The 18,466-nt window shown below is 43.8% G+C and overlaps 1 protein-coding gene across 3 annotated transcripts in view; it reads left to right on the top strand.

The window, feature by feature from the left end:
• Positions 1-18,466, top strand: part of PREX2 (phosphatidylinositol-3,4,5-trisphosphate dependent Rac exchange factor 2) — a 266,625-nt gene that overhangs the window by 87,629 nt on the left and 160,530 nt on the right. For all 3 annotated transcript variants that reach the window (XM_075920573.2, XM_006131490.5, XM_075920574.2), the window contains exons 7-8: positions 4,396-4,529; positions 13,149-13,252. In XM_075920573.2, the coding sequence (XP_075776688.1) occupies positions 4,396-4,529; positions 13,149-13,252 (238 nt within the window). The remainder of the gene's footprint in view (positions 1-4,395; positions 4,530-13,148; positions 13,253-18,466) is intronic.

Raw genomic sequence — 18,466 nt, 5'->3', positions numbered from 1 at the left:
ATATTGGGCTTAATTCAGAACTTTTAAAAGTGGGTGTCTAAACTGGGAGAATGGCACAATTCAAAATATCTGTCCATGAAATTTGGGCAAAGGTTACAATAAGAGAGAGACAAAAACAGACACACACACACACACACGCACGCAATGGTTTTTCATATTAAGGATGTTAAGAGGAGGGTAATTCACTAATTGGGTATCTAATAACATTTTTATCGATTAGTCAATAAGGGAAGGCGCTCTGTCCCAGCTTGTGCCGGATCCAGGAGCTACTCCTGTTTTGGCTCTGCAGTTTAAATGTAGTAAGAGCTGTAGTAATTGGTGGGGGTAGCTCCCAGACCCAGCGCGAGTGGGGACTGAGCTGGGCTTGCTCAGTCTCAGCTCGCACTTGGTCCAGCAGCCCTTGTCTGTGGGGGGGTCCCAGCAAGAAGCTGGGACCTCCCCCTCCCCCCGCTGCAGACAGGGGCTGCTGCCAGAGCAGCCTCTGGCTGCGGCATGCCTGGACCCACCATGGACAGAGGCTGCTTCATGCAGCCTCCCTTCCCCTCTCCTTCTCTCCCCTCTGCCTCCTGAGCTGCTCCCTCTAGGGCAACTGGCATCGTGGAGACAGTGCTGGAGGGGACCGGCTTTTAAACTGGCTCCCCCCACCATCAACTCATGCTTCCCTCTCCCTCTTGCTGCCTTTCATACAGAGGCAGCAAGGGTGGGGGGGGGGGAGTGAATAGTTGACTTGACTACCTGATAGGCCTAGGCTTAGTCGACTATTTGTTTATATCCCTATTTCATATTTTTTTAATGTAATCAGAATACTGAGAATCCCAGCTTGGTTTCAGCCCAGCTTGGTAACAGTTAGATGGGAAGTTCTGCCATCTCTGAGACTTTCCCCTCATCTTACTACCAAATAACTATGAATACAGATTTCTGTATTCACTGAGACTGTGAAGCTACATCTAGAATGCACACCACTGGCAGCAATGATGAGTAGCTACATGCCTCAGTGAAAAGCAGGCCATGTCTGCATTGCAGTGCAGAGAGACATGTGTCAGTGAATGGGCTCTGGCAGCAGGGAAGGGCTCTGGCAGCGTGGGGAGCTGTTAGAGTCTTTCCCTGCGGTTCTCCTGGTGTTACAGTTTTTCCATGCTCCTGGAGTGTTTCACAGTTGTGGAGAGACAGTGAAACACTGCCTTGGTAAAAATAGGCAGGTTGCTGTGGGAGGCTTTGCTTGGGTGAGAAGGATACAGACCCGGCAGGAACCACAGGGTTCAGGCATGTCCTTAGTCTTCTCACCTAAGCAGTTCTTCACTGTCAACAGAGCTGTTTGCACCATGCCATGGTACATGTTGTGTCTGTACCCTACATGCCACTAAAAGGAGTGTGTAGTGTATGTGTAGCCTGATTGTGCTTGCATTCCCCAGTCTTGCCTCATATTTACTCCATTAAAAGACTTACTGGGAAGTTACTTCTGTTCCTGCTCAACAACTGTGTCCTGTCACAGGGTCTCTGCTAAGGTTCTTTCCACTGACTTGCGTGAAATCGCACGCTTTTGCACCAGGTGTGAATTTTGGCAGTATATTTTGGATGAATAACTTTATTTCAAATATTAAAAACAACAAATACTGATTCTGAACTTTTAAAATCAACCAATAGTCTTGCAGCACCTTAGAAACTAACAAGAAATATAGATGGTATCATGAGCTTTCATGGAGCTACCCACTTCTTTAGATGAATGGAGTTTAAGGGGTCGGTCCAGTTTTCAAATAAATAGCACAGATAAGAATGGGGGAGTGGGGGTGAAGGGAAGAGTAGGAAAAAGAGGCAAAAAAGGGGGAAAGGGTTTCTGTGTGTTGCCTTTTCAGATATCTGATTTGTGTTCATTAATTCTTTCTCCTAGAGAGACTCCAGTTTGGCTGATATACATGGCAGAGGAGTGTTGCTGGCACTTAATAGCATAAATTATATTAGTGGATGTGCACTTGTATGAGCCTCTGATGTGGTGGTTTATGTGGTTAAGTCCTGTGATGATATTGCCTGTATGGATGTATGGACAGAGTTAGCATTGGGGTTGAACTATCAAGCACATGTAGGTCTTAGCTCCCTGAATAGCGGATCATACAGTTGCAGTTCTTTCTTGTTTTCCTCCATGTTCATGATGTACTTCGTGTAAGTTGTTTATCCTTCCTTGCATCCTTTGGAGCAATGGATTTCCCTACTGGGAGTGGGGAGGAAGCAGTCTCAGTACTCGTCTTGAGTGTGGATGCACTAGTTGTCCCTGGTACGCTCACAGGGTGCACAAAGGGAAGGAGGCGCCTTTCACTCTTTTCCTCTCCCCCCCCCCATGGATGAAGGTGGTTCTTTGAGCGATTGGATACATCCTTTGCAATGTTGGGGGGGGGGGTGTCCCTTAGGCTCTGGTTAGGGTTGCCACTCTAACGTACAAAAATCCTGGATGTCCGGGATGATCCTGAGCACCCTAACAGATTTCCAATGGCAGATACCTCAGAAAAAAAGTAGTGACTGTAGGAAAACATGCACAGGTAGAATGCTGGAGAGTTTTTTCTTGAGGTGCCTGGATTGATGGCTGCTCATTTGCTTTGGCTTTCCTGTCCTCTGAGCTGAGAGTATGAAGGCTGAACTTGCCTCAACTATTTTTAGGTTCATGCTTATCGTTGACAGTCAGAACATGTTACTGTGCATTTATAGCTCTCATTCCTCTATGAGGAAACAAATTCTAAATAATCAATTAGGGTATGTCTAGACTACATCCCTCTGCAACGAAGCATAAGGGATCGGTTGGAAAAGTCTTTCCTTGTCAACCGATCCCCGTCTAGACTGCCGCTTTTTGCCGGCAAAGTGCTGCATCAGCAAAAAGCGGCGGCCATTTTTATTCTAATGAAGCACGGGATATTTAAATCCCTGCTTCATTAGCAATTTCAGTATGTCTAATTTACGTCCCTCTGGTGACAGAGGGATGTACTCTAGACATAACCTTAGAGTTAATGGTACTCATTTTTTCTCATTTTGGTTTTCTTTATTTTAATTTATTTTGGATAGGCAGGAGGCTCATCTGGGTACCAGGGGTACTTCTGGTATTCCAAGACAATGCCTATTAGAGCCCCACACAGTTGCTGTTTTGAAGTGACTTGAGGTCAGGGTCACATTGGACACTTTTCTCTAATCTGCCATGAGTTCAAATCAAGAAGAAACAAGCAAAGGGAAGCGTGCCTTAGCTGTATTCTCATGGAGGCTGTTCTTCATCTGGCACTGGAGCCCACTTGATCAGAGGAAGGGAACGCATTGACTGTTCATTCCAGGAATGCTCCCCTAACCTTGCCAGTTCACACAGGCTAAAGGATATTACCTTCACAAGAAAACATTTCTAGGTACAATGTCCTTCAGAAAGCATCACTGCTCAGAGCACACACATCTTCTAAAGCCAAAAAGAAAACTGCGTTGATGGCGACTTCAAATTCCTTGGTATGTGACTTCTGCAGTAGAACGCAACTCTGGACTGAAAGTAAAGTGCATCTTTCAGTTCACTACTCTCCAGTACTATTTCACAGTGCTTCTCGTAGCCCTCAGACCAGAGGCCTACATATCTTTAAAGAACATGTCGTGCCTCGTGGTACTTCTATCATTGCTATTTCAGGATGAAGGCCCTCTATTGGTACTATTGCACACACTGCAGACTTTGCCACTGGCCCTTAGTCTCAGGACTAGTACCATATTCCTAGGCCTTACATTAGGTACCAATAGCTAAGAAGCTTTCAGTGCTACCGCTGTTGTCTATACTTTATCCTTTGACTGGTTTTGTTTTTATTTTTTAAAAGTTTGGTGTGCAAGTTTGTACATATATTTAACTATTTAAAACTACTTCACTGACACATTTGGTTTAGTGGGATAGAATTTCTATTATATGCAGAGTTCTGAAACATGACTCTAATTTCGTTTTTTCATAAGAAGTTTATTTTTAAAGCTACTCTTCAGAACACTCTGACATGACAGTTAAGCTATTTGAAGGTCCTCGTTATGGTGCTACAGCCAGTCGCCTAACACTTCAGCAGATGTCTCAGCTGGGACTTGTAACTATTTGGCAAAATTGTCATGTACAAAGATTAATATAATTTAGGAGATTTAATAATCCACAACAAGAAAGAAAGAAAAGAAAGCCAGAACTTGATGATAATACTAGATTAATGGAAAGTCTTTATTAAAAAAAAATTCAAATCAATGTTTAAACTTAAAAAGCAAACTACTGTGGGTTTTTCCTTTCCAGTAATTTTTAAGAAAAGGAATTGCTAACATTGAAAAATTACTTTGTATAGAAATCTTTCTGCTTGCTTAGTTTTGCATACATCATCAATCTGCATGGACTAAGTTGCTTCTCTCCATTTGGTTTAGGGGTCCAACATCACAGATACATGCACAGAAATGCTAATGTATGGAGTTTTGCTGAAAATTTCTGCAGGAAATATCCAGGAGCGTGTGTTTTTTCTTTTTGACAATCTTTTGGTCTACTGCAAAAGAAAACACAGGTAATGTATTAGCTTTTATTCTAGAAACTATTTACATTGTTCCCATCTGAACAAGTATATCATAAGCTTCAGGGGTAGCCAAGTTAGTCTGTATATAGTACTGTAAGACTTTAAAAAATTTGACATTGCCTAAATAACTACTCGCGAGATGGGGGAAACTGTTTTAATTGTGGCATAAGGCACAATATTGCAAAGAGACCATGCAAGAGGATCCTTATGCCTGCACATATGCCCTTTGCAGAATTGAGGGTAACCTTTTCAAAAGTGCCTATTGGACTTAGGATTTTAACTACAGGCAGTCCCCGGGTTACGTACAAGATAGGGACTGTAGGTTTGTACTTAAGTTGAACTTGTACTTAAGTCGGAACTGGCGTCCAGATTCAGCCGCTGCTGAAACTGACCAGCGGCTGGCTACAGGAAGCCCGAGGCAGAGTTTCTCTGCCCTGGGCTTCCTGGAATCAGCCACTGATCAGTTTCAACAGCAGCTGAATCTGGACGCCTGGGGCAGAGCAGCTGGGGTGCTGCTGGGTTGGTCCAGTAGTGCCGAGGAGCGGCGCTACTGGACCAATCTAGCAGCACCCCAGCTGCTCTGCCCCAGGCGTCCTGATTTAGCCGCTGCTGAAACTGACCAGCAGCGGCTGAATCAGGACGCCTGGGGCAGAGCAGCTAGGGTGTTGCCGGGTTGGTCCAGTAGCGCCGAGGAGCGGTGCTGCGGGACCAAGCGGCAGCGCCCCAGCTGCTCTACCTCAGGCGTCTGCGAGAAAAACCTGGTCTGCTGGGGGCGGGGGGGGGGGGGGAGTGGGGGCGCACTAGCTGCGCCTCCCCCCCCCGCAGACCATAGAAACGCGGGCGGCGGGACCAAGACGCGCCGCGGTGCCGCCGCCCGGGTCCTCCGCGGTTTTGCTCCGCATCTCCCTGATCTGCTGGGGGACCCCCCAACCGGCTCAGGGAGACGCGGAGCAGCTTTTCTCGCCCCAGAGGACACGGGCGGCGGGACCGCAGCGCGTCTGGGTGGTCCCGCCGCCCGTGTCCTCCGGGGTGAGAAAATCCCCGTTCATAAGTACGGATCCGACATAAGTCGGATCCGTGTAACTCGGGGACTGCCTGTACTGCTTTCAAAAGTGATGGACATTTAAGAGCCTAAATCTCATTGAAAGTCAGTAGAACTTATACTCTTAATTATAACCATCCAAGAATGTCAGTGGGATTTTGGATACAAATGAATGAACCAAAATGAATAATTTGTAAATAACATATTTAAGGTTGTATGAGAAGTCTAAGGGTGCATCTAGACAGCACCCTTCTGTCGGAATAAGCTACGCAATTTGCACTAAGTTGAAAAAGCCAAATTTCAAAATAAGGCACTATTCTGACAAATTCCTTGAACCTTGTGGAACGAAGGTTGAACCTTGTGGAACCTTGTGGAATAGTGCACCCGCTATTTTGGGAAACAGCAGGTACTTTTAAAGACAAGGTGTTGCTATTTTGGGATATTTCCGGTACCCCAAAAGAGCAACACAGTCTAGAAATACCCTTAGGGCATGAGTGTGAGGCTTGAACTGTCCATTATGTTGACTGGGAGTATAATTCCTGTTTGAAAACTCTCAGACATATATATTTTACACGTGCTCTGAATGGATATGACTCCTTATTCCTTAAAAAAAAGTATTTATTTTTGAGTATCTGAGTTGCATATTTTATTCATGTGATTATTATGTACAGTATGCTCTATGATTTACTTAGCCCAGAGCATCAGGAGAAGAGAGATCTTTTCACCTGCATTCATTATAGATTTTGGAAAAGATACTATCAGATCTTTAGTGGCTTCTACTGGCATATAGACCCTTGTGGAGAACCTTGGGTATGGAAGGTCTTTCAAGACAGGATGCTGCAGTGGTGTAATGAACAGTAGTGAGAACAGTAATGGACACCTTTGCACAGGGCCAGTCCTAACCAATTGGCAGTCACGGACGACTGCCCCGCTCGCTGGTAAGGTTGCCAGATAATTTAAAAAAAATACTGGGGAAAATTTGTCGAAGAAAAAAAAATGGAGCCAGGGAGTAACCAGGGAGACCTGGGGGGAGCATTCAGGAGGTTGGGTCAAAATATGGGTGCAGCCCACCCCTAAGACCGGCTCTGTTGGCGGTCCCTTGAAAATGGCGGCCCCAGGCAACTGCCCTGCTCGCCCTCCCCTAAGACTGGCTCTGCCTTTGCCTTTGCATTAGAAAGAACTAGGGGGCCACGTCAGACCAAACAGTTTTTTTAAGGGGATTTTGTCAGAGTAGCCAGGGAAAGTACTGATTTAGCCATCTTCTGCAGTGATTCCCATAAGAAGAGCTTCTAGGGAGCTCTTAGCAGTAGCTAAAATGGCTGTCCCCAGTTGAAAAAGGATGCTAGTGCAAATATTGCCTGCTAATGAGGGGGGATATGATAGAGGTATATAAAATCATGAGTGGTGTGGAGAGGGTGAATAAAGAAAAGTTATTTACTTGTTCCCATAATATAAGAACTAGAGGACACCAAATGAAATTAATGGGTAGCAGGTTTAAAACTAATACAAGAGAGTTCTTCACACAGCGCATAGTCAACCTGTGGAACTCCTTGCCAGAGGAGGCTGTGACGGCTAGGACTATAACAGAGTTTAAAAAAGAGCTAGATAAATTCACAGAGGTTAGGTCTATAAAAGGCTATTAGCCAGGGGATAAAGAATGGTTCCTTGGCCTCTGTTTGTCAAAGGCTGGAGAAGGATGTCAGGAGACAAATTGCTTGATCATTGCTTCAGTCGACCCCCTCTGGGGCATCTGTCATTGGCCACTGTTGGCAGATAGGATACTGGGCTAGATGGACCTTTGGTCTGACCCAGTATAGTCATTCTTATGTTCTTAATGCAGTGGCTTTTATAGGTGTAAGGAGATTCATGGGCACCGGCTTCTTCCTTTCCTGAGTGGTGCTCAATCCCTACTCTGCCCCAGGACCTCCACCCCTTCCCCCAAGCTGCCTCATTTTGCCCCATCTCTTCCTCCTAGTGTGTCCCACCTCCACTCTTCCCCCAGCAAAGGTCCTCCTGTATGCTTCTGAACAGGTGGCCAGGAAGGGTTTGGAGGGACGTGGGACTGAGAGGCACTGGGAGGTGGGGGAGGAGCTGATTCACAGAAATGCTGGTGGTTGCTGAGCACCCACCAATTTTTTTTTTTACAGCCATGGACCACCCGTGGAGTGAGCTCCTATGAGAAGCTGTAATTTACATCTTGCTGCACTGACTCTAGTGTATCTGCCTCTTTCTTTTTAGGATTCAATATTTGAGGGCTATGTTCTAGAAATTCCACAGAATTTACTGTGAGAAGGCATCATATTTAGTTTTGGTTTTCAGTCAAAACATAGTTCAGGTTAAAAATGTTTATTGTGCCACCCACCAATAAAATTTGAGGATATTTTACATGGTATATAAAAAGATCTCTGTTATCAATGACCTTTTAAAAAAATGAAGCAAAGTAGAAAGAAAGCAAATGGGGTTTCAGATCATAACTCTGATAAAGAAAATAGGAAATTTGGTACAGTAAATGATTGTTTATAAGATGAAGGTTTATAAATACATTTTAAAATGGATATTGGACACAAACTTTATATATATTCCATTACTCGACGACAACTACTAATGGTAACATCTAGCTTTACAAAAGAGGTCAATATGATGCCCTTATTTTATAGTGGAGGAAACTGAGGAACAGAGAGGGACAATAACTTGCCTAAGGAACCCAGCATGCCAGTGACATAGCCAGGAGTAGAACCAAGGTCTTTTAAATCCCCACCCAGTACTAGAACCACTATGCAACACTGCTTTGCCTGTAGTTGTTTATGTCATTAGACACAGAAAATTATAATTCAGGGAGACCAATTTAAACCCTAGTTAATGCAATGTGAGGCTGAGATTTTAGTCTCTTAGAAATCAGGGGATTCATTGTTAAGGATTCTTTAAGAAGTTTCACTCTGCCCTGTAAATGGTTTTTACTGTCTGTTGTGCAAAGGGAACAGGAATCTAGGGGTATGTCTAGACTACATCCCTCGTCACCAGAGGGATGTAAATTATACATATCAAAATTGCTAATGAACCGGGGATTTAAATCTCCTGCGTTTCATTAGCATAAAAATGGCCACCGCTTTTTGTTGCCACGGAGCTTTGGCGATGAAAAGCGGCAGTCTAGACGCATTTCTATTGCTCATTAAAGCCTTTGGCGACAGATCCTGCATACCTCATTTTATGAGGCATAAGGGATCTGTTGCCAACGGCTTTAGTGAGCGATAGAACCGTGGCTAGACTGCCGCTTTTTGTCGCCAAAGCTCCGTGGCAACAAAAAGCGGTGGCCATTTTTATGCTAATGAAGTGCGGGAGATTTAAATCCCTGCTTCATTAGCAATTTTGGTATGTCTAATTTACATCCCTCTGGTGACAGAGGGATATAGTCTAGACATACCCTAGGTGAATGGCTAAGACAAATTATTGTTGGTGGAAAAGGTGTCTACACTGGTTAAAATATTGAAATTCCACGAAGAAGCTATAAGCATTTGGTCTATGACTGTAAAATCTTAAGATTTCTTCTTCTCCTTTCTTTCCCCTTATTTCCTTTCCCATCCCCAAAGATAGATGACTGTTTAGAATGTTTGTGATTGTGGCCAATATATGCATTTCATTACCATGGTTTTGATTCTGGAAAGCATCAGAACACTACTTGAGTGCATGCCTACAATTAAATATGTTCCTCATTCTCATTGAAGTCTGTGAAACTGTGTTCAATTTTAAGCATGTACTTTTAAGTGCTTCTCTGATTGGGGGCCTAACATAACTAATCAAATATCACCTCTGCAAATGTAAGTGTCCAAAATTAAAGAATGGAGGGTGATATCGTGACCTCATTAAAGTCAACGCTGTTTTGAATTGCTATAATTAAAAAAAAATAGGTACACTAACTGGAACTCATAGCTCATATTGCCTCATCCCTGTAGGGTTCTATTGTCTTCTGTATTTGTGTTGTTCTCTTTTAATACCGAGGAAATAAAAAAATGTCATGGTCAACCTGCCTGTTTCATGTTTGATAAAAAATGTAGTACTGAACTGTTGATCAGATAAGGATTATTCAGCAATCATACGGGAAGGAAATCTGCCATGTAAGCATATTGGATCATTTAGGTTAATGCAAGTGGATATATCTGGAGTAAATCAATCAATGCTTCAGATGTTAAAGAAAATAACTTATGGTCTATGTCTACATTGCAGGCTTCTTGCACAAGAATGACCATTTTTGCACAAAAATTTGCAGAGCGTCTGTACTGCGTGCATGTTTTTGCTCAAGTAAATTTACAGTAAAGTGTCGGAACAGAGGGCTTCTTGCACAAGAGTTATTCCTCTCCCCACAAGGAATAAGCCTGCTTGCGCAAGAAGGCAGCATGGACAGGCAACAGGCTAAAATGGCCATCAGAGCTTTCTTGTGCAAGAGCCCATCTGCACTGCCATGGATGCTCTTGCACAAAAGCACATCTCTTATGCAAAAGCACATGCCAGTGTGTATGCGCTCTTTGCGCAAGACCTTTTGCGCAAGAACTCTTGTGCAAAACAGTTCTTGCACAAGAAGCCTGCAGTGTAGACGTAGCCAGAGTGTATATTCAGCACATGGTTTTGTCAGTCAAAAGCTATGCTCTGCTTTAAGTCATTTGCTTTTGAAATAAAATGGTACCTGTTCTTCATTAAGAGCTCTCTACAAGGCATGTTGGAAGTTTAGAAAATAAATTGATTTTCAAGATATCTGGGAGCCAAGAGCCCCAGAATATTACCTAATAGTTCCAAAAGAACTTCTTTTTCTGATAACTCAGTAGTGGATGTATCATATGTCACCCAGAGGCACTGAGAAAAAGAGAGTAAAGTCTGTTCTATAGCCTTAGCTAAGCAGTAGTTGGCTTTGAGCTCATGCTGTAGAGGCATATGGCTAGCCCTAAGGTCCCATGTTCAATCCCTCTTGCTGATCATCAGGGACTGTTGGCTTTACTCATGCATCAGTGTTTATCAAATATTCCAGAAAGACTTCTTCCTGGTTGAAAGTGTGAGAGGCTTCAGCCCAAAAGGACAATTAATTAGCAAACAAGAATGATTGATAAAAGAGATTTAGAATGGAAATGCTGGAGGGGGAGGAGAGGGTCATTCTAAGTGAACTTTCCCCACTGTCCTCTTATTATGTCAACTATATTGTGAGTGAACTATAATTTTATAACAGCTCTATAAGGCTATGTCTACACTGCGCAGTTATTTTGGAATAAGCTATTCTGGAATAGTTATTCTGAAAACTATTATTTCAGAAAACTAATATTATTTTGAAATAGCACGTCTACACTGCAGGAAAGCCTCAAAATTAGTCTGAGGCAGGCTTCCCTAATGTAGACGTGCTATCTCGATATAGAGCACCAGGAGGAATAACTTAGAATGGCTCTGGTAAGGGGCTATTTTGAAATAGCAGCAATGGAGCGTCTGCACGCGCTCTATTTCGAAATAGCTATTTGGCAATCGGCGTTATTCTTCGTAGAATGAGGTTTTCAGAAGACGGAAAAAGCTATCCGTTATTTTGAAATTATTTCAAAATAACGGAATTGCTGTGTAGACACTCGCATAGTTATTTCAGAATAACGGCCATTATTCTGAAATAACTTTGCTGTGTAGACAAACCCTAACGGTGCAGCTACACAGCACAGTTATTTTAAAATAACTGATGTTATTTTGAAATAACAATGCAAGCATGGCTTATTCCAACTTCTGTAAACTTCACTCCAATAGGAATACAGGCAGTCCCCGGGTTACGTACAAGATAGGGACTGTAGGTTTGTTCTTAAGTTGAATCTGTATGTAAGTCGGAACTGGCGTCCAGATTCAGACACTGCTGAAACTGACCGCCAGTTCTGACTTACATACAGAATCAACTTAAGAACCCCAGGCGTCCCCAAGTCAGCTGCTGCTGAAACTGATCAGCAGCTGATTCCAGGAAGCCCGGGGCAGAGCAACTCTGCCTCGGGCTTCCTGTAGTCAGCGCTGGTCAGTTTCAGCAGAAGCTGACTTGGGGACGCCTGGGGCAGAGCAGCTGGGGTGCTACTGGACCAACCCAGCAGCACCCCATCTGCTCTGCCCCAGACGTCCTGATTCAGCCGCTGCTGAAACTGACCAGCAGCGGCTGAATCAGGACCTGGGGCAGAGCAGCTGGGGTGCTGCCGGGTTGGTCCAGTAGTGCCCACGGGCGCTGCAGGACCAATCGGCAGCGCCCCAGCTGCTCTGCCCCAGAGTCCAAAACAAAAGCCTGGTCTGCTGGGGGAGGGGGGGGAGCACACTAGCTGCGCCCCCCCCCCCCCCAGCAGACCAGGGACACGGGGAGCAGAGCCGCAGCGGCAGCGGGGTGCCGCGCCTCTGAGGCTTTGCTCTGGCAAAGCCTCAGAGGCGAGGGACCCCGCCACGGCTGCGGCTTCAGTCTGGGTGCCTGTGGTCTGCTGGGGACGGTCCCCAGCAGACCACAGGCCCCCGGACTGAAGCCGCAGCCGCGGGGGGTCCCGCGCCTCTGAGGCTTTGCCAGAGCAAAGCCTCAGAGGCGCGGGGAACCGCCGCTGCTGCCGCTCCAGTCTGGGTGCTTGTGGTCTGCTGGGGACGGTCCCCAGCAGACCACAGGCCCCCGGACTGAAGCCGCAGCCGCGGGGGGGTCCCGCGTCTCTGAGGCTTTGCCAGAGCAAAGCCTCAGAGGCGCGGGGAACCGCCGCTGCTGCCGCTTCAGTCAAAGCGGCAGCAGCGGCGGTTCCCCGCGCCTCTGAGGCTTTGCTCTGGCAAAGCCTCAGAGGCGCGGGACCCCCCCGCGGCTGCGGCTTCAGTCCGGGGGCCTGTGGTCTGCTGGGGACCGTCCCCAGCGGACCACAGGCACCGGGTCTCAAGGGGCAGCAGCAGCGGTTCCCGCGCTTCTGAGGCTTTGCTCTGGCAAAGCCTCAGAAGCGCGGGAACCCGCCCGGTGCCCCTGGTCTGCTGGAGACGGTCTCCAGCAGACCAGGGGCACCGGAGCAGCTTACGAACGGGGCTTTCTCGCCCCGACTTCCGGGGCGAGAAAGCTCCGTTCGTAAGTGCGGATCCGACATAAGTCGGATCCGCGTAAGTCGGGGACTGCCTGTAATGCCTATTTCGAAATAGTGGTAGTGTGAATGCTCCACAGCTGCTATTTCAAAATAGCTTCTCCTCCCGTCCCCGGGCCACTCAAACTAATTACTCCCCAGTGCCTCCTGGGCCTCTAAATTGAGGTAGCATGTCCACATTAGGGAAGCCTGCCTTGGACTAATTTTGAGGCTTCCCTGTAGTGTAGAGGTTTTATTTCCAAATAAGCTATTTCAGAGTATTTCTTCTGGAATAGCTTATTTCGAAATAAGTGTGCAGTGTAAATTCTTTATGACGGGGACCATTCTTATTTCTACAGAACCAGTACATTTGGACCTTAATTTGTATAGCAACCATTAGATTCTTCTGATATACAGAAATATAAATGGTAGCAATGGTACAGAAAAAAAGCATAGTATGGTGTTTGGACAGTGTTCTTATGCTTTTTCTCTTGCAAGACGATTGAAGAACAGCAAAGCCTCCACTGATGGCCACCGATACCTATTTCGAGGCAGAATAAATACAGAAGTAATGGAAGTGGAGAACGTTGATGATGGCACAGGTGAGTACATTTGCAGTGATGAGTTTTAATAGAAAGAACCTGGTCTTAGAAAGTGCTGATTATCTCCTTTGAAGTGTTAAGCTGTCTCAGCTTCCATTGGCTCCTGAGTGAGTGAAGAGTGTTCAGCATCTTTCAGATTAAAAAGAAATAATAAAGATCTCACAGCAAAACTTTGTTTCTGTGACACAGTATTGATTTAAAATACTATTGTTCTGGCAAATTACTGTTCTTGTCAGTCACAGCTGACTGATTTATACTGGTGCAGAATCATGATGAAATGCTAAAGTGATGTTTATTGTCTTGGTTGAAATGGTGCATTAAATTTCACTTTATAACATCCAGCACACTTACCATGTGAGAATCTTGTTTGTATTCTATGGCATGGCAATAAAAACAATTTTGAAAGTTGCCTCTTTCAGAACACTATCTTATTTGCTTTTTATAAACTATAATTGCAAAACAGTAAGTTTAATGTGAGGAAAAGGAAAAAAGGCATTTTGTCCCTTTACATTTTAATGCAAACATCTGATCAAACTTTTCTTTATTTTTGTTTTAAAATGCACACATATACCATACACTCTGGAAAGTGAAAACATTTAACAAATATTTGGGCTTCAGTTAAAATTTTCTATGTTTTTAGAAACCAAACATTTTTACTAACACATGACATAATTTTGGTTTTGAGTTTAAAAAAATGAAATATATTGAAGAGGGTTTTTTGTTTGTTTGGGGTTTCTGCAGCCCATAGAAGAGGGAGAGGGGAAATGGGAAGGGAAAGAAGCAGCCCTTTCTTTCCCACAGGAGGAAGACTTACTAGTGAGAGGGAGAGAAGGAAGGAGAAGGAGCTCATAGATAGAGGTGGTTGAGAAAGATCCAACTAAATGTTTTTTTCATTAGAAAATGTTTATTGTGGAAATTGAAACTATTCATGGTAAAGGTTCATTTGAACAAATCATCTAATTAAAAATTGGGGGAAAAGTTTTGAAATAATTGAAATTTCCTATTTCAGCATTTTCCAAATGAAAGCTTTCATTTCCTGATTTGAAATGACTTTTTCTTTAGACATTTTAGCTAAATGATACTGAAAAATGTTAAAATATATGAAAGGTAAAAATAAAACATTTTGAAATTATCAAAACATTTTGGCCCAATTAATTGTTTTCCCAGATGATAACTTTGCACAAAATTTTGGTATTTTGAATTTTTGTTCCAGTTGGAGATAGGAGACATTTTTAAAAACACTAACAAGTCATGTGATCAAATATCTGCAAATATCTGCAAAAAATAATTGGCATTTTCTGGCCAGCTCTACTGATATAGCATGTCACATAAGTTGATTGTCTTTAACAAAACTAATGGGGATTGGTGATGGAGGGGATAGGGATGATGATGTGGAGGGGATGAAAGAAGCAGGTGATGGATGGATTTGAGGAGAAATCAAGTAGATGAAAGAAGGAAGTTGATAGTTGGTTGCTTTTCATGTTTTTCGAGATTACAGGATGGTGTATATCTTCATATTAAAGCAGAGTCTTTAGTCCTGCTTCCTTTTGTACCTTTTCCCTTCTCTTTGCTCTTTGAGCAGGCTGTCTGTTCTTAGTGGTCCTCCATTTTCTTTCCTGCCTCTTTTGTTATACTGAAACTTACCTCATAGAAGACTGTAATGACTTCTCCTTCATGCATCCCAGGAGTGATATCTCCTGGCACATTATTTTTGATATTTCTACAGTCTTTGGCCTGTCAATTCCCAACCTCTCCTTGACACTCATTCAATCCCTGGGTTTTTGAAAGACTAATTTGTTTTTCTTTCTCCTCTGACTTGGCTGGCCACTCCCTCAATGTGACTCCTCTCTCCTTCTTCTCCACTTTTAATTGTGATCGCTATGGTTTAGTTTACAGTCCTTTTTGTTTTCTTCACCTGATGTCTAATTACTAGCTCCCATGATCTCTCATACCATCAATATATTGCTGACCCATTATACTTCTCAGTTCCTAATCTCTTCCACTGTGTTCAGACTCATACCCTTCCTCACCTTTCATTGTCTTATACTGGATACCCTACTACTTCTCCACGCCTAACTTGGGTAGAATCAATATTTCATCTTTACTCCTATATAGTTTCCTTCTCTATCATTCCCCCTATCCCAAGAAAATGCTATTGTCATCTCAGTCACTTCAGAAGCTTGGGTGTTATTCTTCAATCTTTCTTTTCTTTCTGTCCTCACATCCTGGTTTTTATTTTATCTTGTAATTTCTCCTGGAACATAAATAAAATCCAGGGCTTCTCCTTTTCACCACTACTAAGAGCTAAATTCATGTTAAGGTTCTCTTACCTGGATTACTGTAAGTTCTTATTTTCTTGTATCCTTGACTCTCTCCCATCAATCAGTACAGAATTCTAAAATACTCTTCCTTTTCTGCTGCTTTTGCCATGTTTCTGTTGCTTCACTGATTCTCTGTATGTTGTTAAAATGCTTCACCTTCATTTCCAGGTCTCTGTACAGCTGTCCTCTTGCCAACACCTTTTTTTCTACATACTTCCCTACAATCTATGCTGCACCATCTTTTCTTACTTTGCTGCTCCTTTTGTCTGTCTCCCATTTGCATCATCATGCCTTTTTTCATGCTGTTCCCATGTGTGGCCTGACCTCTTTGCCTGTGTCCAGTGGGTGAATTAAAATGCCTCCTTTCTAACCCACTTCATTCATTGTACTTTTTACAGCTGACCTCTAATCTGGTGCTGTCTGCTTCTTTTCTTTTGGCCCTTCTTATTCCTAAATGTGCCAATCTATTATTTCAAGCTTCATTCTTATTTGTTTTGCGTACTCTTATTTGGCATTATATTGTTTCATCTCCTTAATTACCTGTTGCTATCATTTTGTCCAATGTTTAATTTAATTTAGATTATGAATGATGTGTGGCAGGGATCTTTTCCTTTAGTTTCACAAAACTTCACACAATTGTTCTACTCTTTTTATAAATTTTAAATAATGACAATAAAGACTAATGGATGCTAAGTGGTGTTTCCAGACCTTCTGATGGACACCTTTTTTCCCCCTTAATATCATGGGGTCAGATTCTTAACTGGTGTAAGCTGATTGACTCCATCATCGTTTAACAGTTTCTTCAGCAGTGTGTAACTGAGAGAATGGTTAGAAGAGTATGTTGATTGACAAATATAAAGAAGTGCTGTTATATCTTCTATTGTTTGCTAGCAAAAGCAAATGGTTGGGAAAAGAGGGGTTCATGTATATGATATATTATAATGCAAATGATGTGCCTGGGGAAATTAACAATGTGTTTCCTAAAAGCTATTTTTCTTTGCTGAAGCCAGGCCTTTGCTGAGGATTACAGTTTTGTAGAAACTTTTCATTTTGTTTCAAACATCAGGAGACATAGTGTTGTTTTTCTTATTGTATTTATTAGAGCAGAAAAGACATTATTCATCATAGTAATGTTTGTATTGTCTGCGTTTTAATTCAGTTATATAAATGTAATATAGAAAAGTATATCTACAATTAAATACAAAATAAACTATGTCAAAAGAACATTAGGCTGTAAAGTCAAGCACACCAAAGTTAGGAAACACCAGATTTTTTGTGAAAATCTTAATTCTCTCCCTTGTTAGCATTGTCAACTTCCTAATTGCACAAAACCAAAACACTGTTGCCCCCTATTCCTCACATATTCTCTGAGGCCTTGCCCCTCCCTCCATCCTTGCTTCCGCCATTGTTCACCCAACCCCTTCACTTACTTTCACTGGGCTGGTGGAGGAGGTTGGGGTGTAGGAAGGGGTGAGGCCTCTGAAAAGGGGTGCAGGCTCTGAGGTGGGGCTGGAGATGAGGGATTTGTGGTGCAGTTAGAAGCTCCAGGCTGGGGAGTGTGAGGGTGGGCTCAGGATTCAAAAGGGAGTGAAGGCTCTGGGGTTGGCCAGGGATGAGAGTTTTGGAAGGCTCAGGGCTGGGGCCAGAGGTTGGGATATGGGAGGAAAGCTCAGTGAGGGAGTTTAAGGGTGGGAGGGTACTCAGGGCTGTGGTGGCTGTATGGGATGCAGGCTCTAGGAGGGAGTTAGGCCATAGGAGGGGGTTCTAACATGAGCTGGAGGGGTTTTGGGGTGCAGGCTCTGGCCAGACAGTGCTTACCTCAGGCAGCTCCCAGAAGCAGTGGCATGTCCAGCTCCTAGGCAGAGGGACCAAGGGCTCCATGCACTCACTGCTACTGTGGTTCCTGGCCAATGGGAGATGCAGGGCCAGTGCTTGGGGCAGGGACTGTGCACAGAACCTCCCTGGCCACTCCTGTGCTTAGATTCAGACATTCTGCTGCTTCTCAGGAGCTGTGTGGAGCCAAGGCAGGGAGGGAACCTGCCTTAGCCCCACTGAGCCGCCAACCAGACATTTAGCAGCTCAGTCAGCAGTACTGACTGGAACCACAAGTGTCCATTTTTGATCCTGGTTGAAAACCAGGTGCTTGACAACCCTGCCACTTGTGCATCCATTCTGTGTACCTAATGAGATTGGAAAAAACAGTATATGAGCATGTAACTAAAAACTGTGCCCTAATTCATGCGCACAAATAACTGAATAAAGATTGCATTAGCAACGCTGTGTCTGTCCTTTACTAGTCTTTGTGTGCTTTTTGAAGGTTTTGCAACCTACATATCTTCATTTAAAATATTTTTATAGAATGTTCTAATACTTTTTTAAAGAAAAAAAAAGAAAAATAAATGTTGTTACATGCGACTGCAACAAGGCCCCTGTTCTTCAAAATAAACAGGTTTTAACCCCCCCCAACATTGGCACTTCAGTATAGTTCAACTGCTCTCATTTGAGCTCCAGGGGTAACTATTTTAGCATTAGAAGGCTGTTATCCTGATGGAGGGGATGGGCTGCTGATGCCATCTGCTGTATTTATGGACTGATCATAGGAAGCCTGGTTAAGTCAGGCTGCCTTTCTTTGCCTTACTCTGTGGGAGATTGGAGAGTTCCCACCTCATGTGGGTCCCAGAGAGGGATAAATGGGCCCCTTGGACCACATGCTGAGTCTGCATATGGCTGCAGAAAGGGTGTGGCCTGATTTTCCTGCTTTGCATACCATGGTAGCAGCTCCTAGGTTTTCCCAGTGCAGTGTGTGCTGATGCTGACGCTTTGAGAACAACTTGGTCCCAACTCTAGAATATTCATGTTGAGTTGTTGTTTGGAAATTTGGCCAAGCTTTTCC

Source organism: Pelodiscus sinensis, chromosome 2, assembly GCF_052426305.1.
Source record: "Pelodiscus sinensis isolate ZL-2025 chromosome 2, ASM5242630v1, whole genome shotgun sequence".
Classification (NCBI taxonomy): domain Eukaryota; kingdom Metazoa; phylum Chordata; order Testudines; family Trionychidae; genus Pelodiscus; species Pelodiscus sinensis.
This window is presented reverse-complemented; position numbering and strand designations above follow the sequence as displayed.